Raw genomic sequence first — 7,323 nt, 5'->3', positions numbered from 1 at the left:
ATTTCTCCATGTAATATAAGCCTCTTAACTCCCATTGACCATTATTTGACCTTCTCCCCTTGACACGGCTCGTGAACTGCTGAAACTCCCACTGAGCTCAGTCCCATAGGTTCCCATTATTCTGCATCATGCTACGCTCACCACACTTCTCTCTCATATGTTTTTGTTCCGTACTATTCCTGTCACTATCATCACTCATCTCTCTAAGCTGTCGAATCGGCTCTGGCAGTGAAAGTTCCATGTTTTATCACCCGGTCCACTTGTTTTGCCCTGGGCTGAGATGATAAAACCCTAAAAACCCTAAAACAACGTACACACAGTGGTTTGCACAGATTAAGTATCACGTTCACCCCACCCGCCTTTCACTGTGCGAAGCGCACTGCCTTGTTTATTATCACGTTCATATACACGTTTATTATCACGCTCATATACACGTTTATTATCACGTTCATATACCCGTTTATTATCACGTTCATATACACGTCTATTATCACGCTCATATAAACGTCTATTATCACGTTCACATACACGTTTTTTATCACGTTCATATACACGTTTATTATCACGTTCATATACACGTCTATTATCACGCGCATATAAACGTCTATTATCACGTTCACATACACGTTTTTTATCACGTTCATATACACGTCTATTATCACGTTCATATACACGTTTCTTATCACGTCCATATGCACGTTCATCCACGAGTTGTTCTCGTCCTACTACATACCGCCCGATCCACTTATCCCGTCCTGGGCTGAATCGTGTTTCTACTGATGCTTCTAAATACCCTTTTCTTATCACGTTCATATGCACGTTCATCCACGAGTTGTTCTGGTCCTACTACATACCACCCGGTCCACTTATCCCGTCCTGGGCTGAGTCGTGTTACTAGTGATGCTTCTATATACACGTTTCTTATCACGTTCATATACACGTTCATCCACGGGTTGTTCTGGTCCTACTTAATACCACCCGGTCCACTTATCCCGTCCTGGGCTGAGTCGTGTTTCTACTGATGCTTCTATATACCCATTTCTTATCACGTTCATATACACGTTCATCCACGGGTTGTTCTGGTCCTACTACATACCACCCAGTACATTTATCCCGTCCTGGGCTGAGGCGTGTTTCTACTGATGCTTCTGCTGATACCCTTTGCGTTAGGCGGGGCTCGGGTCTTCCGATAGTGTCACGTTCAAGCGAGCGATTGTGCTGTTGAAGACGGTGCTGCGGTCGTGTGAAAAGTCGGCGCGACCGCAGAAGAAGTACCCTAACCGCAAGGCTAAGCCAGCTCCGCCCGCAGAGTGCTCGGGGGTGAGAGCCAATCAGACCGCCGAGAAAACCGAGTTCCGGTTTACGAAGCATTTCTATTGGTCGACGGAGAATAGTGCGACGTGGGACGTGCTCGTGCGAACGTTTATGGCCAAAGCGGAAACTTCGAACCATCTGTCGCGTCAGGAACTGCAACTGTGGCCGATGGTGTTGGCTGCAGTCGACGAAGACATGCAGAGGACGCGGAACAGACACAGGTGAGTGGCCCAGACCAAACGGACTGCTAAGGGACTACGCGCGTGTGTGTGTGTGTCTGTGCCTGTGCCTGTGTCTGTGTCTGTGTCGTGTCAGTGTTTGTGTCAGTGTGTGCATGCGTGTATACGCTCGGAGATATTGACTGCAGTTATAGAGGAGATGCACATACCCCGAATCAAGTGAGTGGGTAGGCTCAAGCATACAGCTTGATTGCTTAAGATTAGGTTTATATCTTGGTTGCATATGATCATGTATACAGCTTCTCTGCTGACCTATGCTTTTCATGTCTACCTCTGCTATTCCCACCGCTTGCTGATACCGCCCTCTCCTACCCCCAACCCGTGACCACCAGTGTCAGTGACGCCTCCCACGCATGTGTCTCGGGGCTGTTGCCGTGGGCATTGTGTGCGTTCGCCGTGTTCTTCGACTACGACTCAAAATACTTCCGCCAACAAGCGCTGAGGCAACTGTTGTGCTATAACATCCCCCGCCACCTGGTACGCTCAGCTAGGGTTTTTGGTTGAGGGGCTTTTGTATGCGAGTTCTGCTGTGTGTTTGTTTGGTTTTTTTACCACTGACTGTTATTCTCCTGCCTCTCTGTACAGCCCACCATCGCCTCCAGTCAACCGTTCATCGATTTTATTTTTCATAATGTCTTTCCGGTTATGGCACGTCCAGGTACATATGTACGTATGTGTACGTATTCATTCTGTTATTTGTACATATCTATGTAAGTATTTATTTGTGTTATTTTGTACATATCTATTTACATATCTATGTATGTGTACGTATTCATTATGTTGTTTTGTACATATCTATGTAAGTATTTATTTGTGTTATTTTGTACATAACTATATGTATGTGCAAGTATTAATATACGCTATTTTGTACATATCTATGTGTATCTGTTTATTTTTGTTACTTTGTACATATTTATTGTAGTGATTTGATTTGATATTTAATCTGGCTAAACATTGGCCAAAATGTGTATGTATGTATATATGAGTGTTTATATCTGTATGTGGGTTAGTGTGCATGTATAGTCGTTGTATATATTTGTATATATGTTCGTGTGCTTATATGGGTGTGCTTGTGTGTGTGCGTGTTTATATGGGTGTGTTTGTGTGTGTGTGTTTGTATTGGGTGTATGTATGTTTGTATATGTGTGTGTGTATGTTTGTATGTGTGTGTGTGTGTGTTTGTATGTGTGTGTCTGTATGTCTGTGTGTCTGTGTGTTTCGGTGTATATGTATATATGTGGTTTCTGTGTATGTGTGTGTTGATGTATGTGTGTAGTTTAGTTTGGGCCTCTTTTGAGCCTATTTCTCTGGCTTTCGTCATCTCCTTGTTTCGTCGTACCGTCTTTTAAACCGTTTTTTTTCATTCCACATTCTCACAGCCTATTATTCCGTCACGTGCGATGGCGTTATACCTGTACACCCATCCCTTGCTACTTACTACTTACTACTACCTACACAAACGCATAACCCATGCCACCCATCCCATACCACTTTAGCAGCCTATTATTCCGTCACGTGTAGTGGCGTTATACCTGTACACCCATCCCATGCTACTCACTACTTACTACTACCTACATAAACGCATACCCCATGCCACCCATCCCATAACACTTTCGCAGCTTATTATTCCGTCACGTGTGATGGAATTATACCTGTCACCCATCCCATGCTACTTACTACTTACTACTACCTACATAAACGCATACCCCATGCCGCCCATCCCATATCATTCTCCCGCAGCCTATTATTCCGTCACGTGTGATCCCTTTGTGACTCATTCTCTCCACGACTCGCTCTCGCAGCCTATTATTCCGTCACCATGCGGAATAACGCCCACACCACAGACCCAGCCGCCTACGAGCGACCCGACCCAACCGCCGGTAGAGGTGGTATCATCACTCACACCGACACCAATGTAACACCGCACAAGGGCAAGAGCACTGGGCAACGCACCACGCCAGCCATACGTGACGAAATAAGCACGGGCCCCATCGGCAGTGGTGACGGAATAAGCGTACCTACCGGGGCACGAGGTGTGACTACTACCACTGCTACGACTGCTACTACTACTGTAGGTACTACTACTGTAGGTGTGAGTATAGGGGGTGGTAGTAGTGGCGGGGGGGCTGGGCCGGGCCATCTGCACAAGCAGCTGAATGGGCGTGGCGATGCGGACTGTGTGAGCGATGTTGTGGACACGGTCACTCTACTGCCACAGTTCTTCTCTGATGTTGCTGGGCTACTACCGGGTGCGGAAAGGTATGGTGTCCATGGAGTTATGTGGTGTGTTACACGTGGTATTTAAGCGAGTGAGAAGTATGTACATGTACATACGCTATAAATGCACGATATATATATATATATATATATATATAATTATTTATTATATATATATATGTGTGTGTGTGTGTGTGTGTGTGTGTGTGTGTATATATATACATATATATATATATATATATATGTGTGTGTGTGTATATATATAGATATAGATATAGATATATTAGTGTCGAAGGAATCCCTTAATGGAACACGGCTGTGTGTGCATACATAAGTATTAGTGTTGTGTCTGCATATATAAGCCTTAGTGCCCATGGGTACATATCACCTATGCACCCCCCTACAACCACATCACTCTCGCGTGTGACTGACTTTCTGAGTTTGTATTTCTCCTGGCTGTATTTTAGACGGCACTTTATCCGCCGTTTCGTCGAGGCTCTCCGTACAGTCACAGACGGGGTGGCCGTGGGCGTCCTCAGCATCTGCCTAACCGCCTTCGCCGCCATCACCACACACGGACACGGTAACCATGGCAACGGTTCCCTTGGCAACCCCGTGGCCACGTGCTCAGAGACAGCCTCCTGCGCAACCACGGTGTACGACCGTGCCTGTATGGAACTGCTGAGTGGTAACGTCGTGCACAACATCGGGAAGTCCAGCTCACACGCGTGGCGCGTAGAGGCCATCCGTAACATCGTCACCAGCATCTGTACACTGGGCAGTGCTCCATACACATCCGTATGCACCTGTGACGACGCGTGTGTGTGTGCGTGTGCGTGTGAGTGTGTGTCTCCCTCTCACCCCGCAGACACCCCCCACCCATCGGCCCCTACAGACGTAACGGCTGAATGTGTGCTGTGGCTGGTCACGTCGCTGGTACAGCTGCAGGGGGCGGGGTCGGGCCAGCTGACGTATGTGCAAAGCTTACTCAATGCCTCGTCGCGTGGTCTGTGCCGATTGCGAGTGCGCGGCGTGACTGGTAAAGTGCGGTACTTTGCGCAGGAGATAGCGTGCTTGGTGGGTTCGTTCAGCCCTGTCCTGTCCGCTGAAGGACAGGGCCGTGGGGCTGGGGACCGTTTCTCTGGCCCTTTAGATGAAGATGCGGTCGAGCTGTACCACGCTCGAGCGCTGGGCCTAGCCGCCGTGGTGACTGCCCTGGCACAGTACCCACACAGTGCCGAGGAGGGTGACCATGCAGACACACAAGCAGACAAGGAAGTTCGGTACGTGGTGGAAGCTGCCCTGCGCTCAGTGGCCCGCACACTCGGCCAGGGCGTGACCTCGCTGTGTGGGGTGCGTGGTAGCCCTGGCAACGCAGCAGCAGGTACTGCCCGCCGAACTGACACTTACACTGACATTGACACTGACACGGGCAGGCCGCTTTTCACTGCGGTGATGTACAGCGCAGGGGCTCTGCTCAACCACTCGCTGGAGCTGTGGGCGCGACACCCCTCCCCACTCACACAGTCTATGTACGCACAAGTACTAGGTGGAAGGACAGAACCAGGTCCAACCGGGCCAAAAGAGGCCCAGAAATCTGATTCCGGGACACTCTGTGGGGGTGCAGCTGTGGGGGTGTCCGTGGCTTTGCTACACGCCTTAAATGAGTTATTGAACAAGGCACAGTACGGATCACACGCCGCAGTGGCGCCGTCGGTAATTTTGCTGGCAAGCTTACACACGCACGTGCTCGAACACGTGTACAAGACAGACGCAAACTTTGAGCTGGAAGCCTATTTGGAGTCCCGGTGTGTGACTGATTTGGCCCACATCTGCACTCTGCCTTACATGGACACTGTGAATACAGCGGATGTAGGCGGAACGGAGACTATGGAGACGAAAGTGAACGTGCGGAAAGCTAAGTCCAGGTGTGTGATTGTACGCCAGTGCAGCAGATCTTCGACTCTGAACGCTCTAAAACCACCTGTTGGGCACTTCGTGGGAGTGATTGTGTGTGTAGTGTTTTCATTCGAAGGAGTGTGTGGTTGTGCGCAGACCACGTTTTACTGGACCCGGAATGAACTAAGAACTACACTAGTAGCGTGAGTCCCACTTATTATCCAATAGAAACGCTTGTTTGTTGCCTAGTAGCGTTGAGTTCCACTTATTATCCAATAGAAACGCTTGGTTGTTGACTAGTAGCGTGAGTCCCACTTATTATCCAATAGAAACGCTTGTTTGTTGCCTAGTAGCGGGAGTTTCACTTATTGTCCAATAGAAACGCTTGGTAGTTGCCTAGTAGCGTGAGTTTCACTTTTCATCCAATAGAAACACTTAGTAGTTGCCTAGTGGCGTGAGTTTTACTTATTATCTAATAGAAACACTTAGTAGTTGCCTAGTAGCGTAAGCTTCACTTATTATCCCCAGGTTTTTTTTACTCCAAACCACGCCATGCCACTCGCCTCTCTGCAGCATCGCCTACCATAAGACCTTGTGCAGTGAACGTATCGCTGGCAGTGATAATGTGACGTGCGCGCCATTCTTCGCCTCGGTACTGAGTTTGGGTTCAATTGCCCACCGCCACGAGGACTGGCTTATTGCCCCCCGCGCCAAACAAGACAGTCTTATTCCGTCACACGCCAAACAAGACATCCCCCACCCATCCCCCACCTCGTGTCCCGAGACCCAGCAACAGTCACACGCGCGTACACCGACCGGGCGTGTGCCTACGAGTGTGTCTACGGAAGAGGACATAGCTGCGGTGTGTGATCGACTGGGGCTTTCGGTAGTGTCCGTAGACACGTGGCGAGAGGTGATCCGCACGTTGAATGGGGTTGTGGTGATGCGTGCACAGGCACAGTCGCTAGGCCACTGGGGCACACACTTTGCCATAGCTAGCGATGGGGTTATGCGGATGGCTTTCCGCCGTGTGCTAGCGAATTGCACTGGTATGTGTCAATGCGGTATATATATACATACACATATACATATTATATATATATATATGTATATATATATATACGTGTGTGTGTGTGCACTGAAGTCTTTGTATTTGTTTGGATGTGTGTGTGTGTTTCTGTGTAAGTGAGTGGTTGTATGTATGTGGTGTATATGAGTGTTTATATGTATGTGTCTGTGTGTTTGCAGTTGGTGGTGCATTTGATGGTGCGTGGTTTCCTTTACAGCTGAGTCGTTTGGGTCACATGCTGCAACCACACTGCTATCGTTTGTAAATCTTGCTGTCCTTTTGCTTTCACGGCTCCTATGTATAACTCACATAAATTACTGTTCAATTACGTTCACGTTAACTCGTAGCCATTTGCGTTTTATGTGTTTTCGGCCTAAAATGTATTATGATTTCCTCATATACTTTTCCATAAAATGTGCAAGGTGCTGTTTGCATGCAGTCAACTACGTTATCGTTGACTGAATGAGCTTTGAAGTGATTTATGCACCACAACTTGTGTATGTACCCCTTATATATATATATATATATATATATATATATTATATATATATATATATGTGTGTGTGTGTGTGTGTGTGTGTGTGT

At 47.8% G+C, this 7,323-nt stretch overlaps 1 protein-coding gene across 2 annotated transcripts in view; it reads left to right on the top strand.

The window, feature by feature from the left end:
* Positions 1–7,003, top strand: part of SARC_03880 — a gene marked incomplete at both ends in the record, with an annotated part of 8,438 nt that extends 1,435 nt beyond the window's left edge. Inside the window, 7 exons of one of the 2 annotated variants that reach the window (XM_014302318.1) lie at positions 1,171–1,535; positions 1,886–2,030; positions 2,139–2,211; positions 3,356–3,812; positions 4,238–5,698; positions 6,243–6,718; positions 6,918–7,003. In XM_014302318.1, the coding sequence (XP_014157793.1) occupies positions 1,171–1,535; positions 1,886–2,030; positions 2,139–2,211; positions 3,356–3,812; positions 4,238–5,698; positions 6,243–6,718; positions 6,918–7,003 (3,063 nt within the window). Of the gene's footprint in view, positions 1–1,170; positions 1,536–1,885; positions 2,031–2,138; positions 2,212–3,355; positions 3,813–4,237; positions 5,699–6,197; positions 6,719–6,917 lie in introns of both variants that reach the window. The other variant, XM_014302319.1, reaches the window with a different exon arrangement.
* Between the last annotated feature and the right edge of the window lie 320 nt (positions 7,004–7,323).

This window comes from Sphaeroforma arctica (assembly GCF_001186125.1).
Source record: "Sphaeroforma arctica JP610 unplaced genomic scaffold supercont1.207, whole genome shotgun sequence".
NCBI classification, from domain to species: Eukaryota; class Ichthyosporea; order Ichthyophonida; genus Sphaeroforma; species Sphaeroforma arctica.
This window is presented reverse-complemented; position numbering and strand designations above follow the sequence as displayed.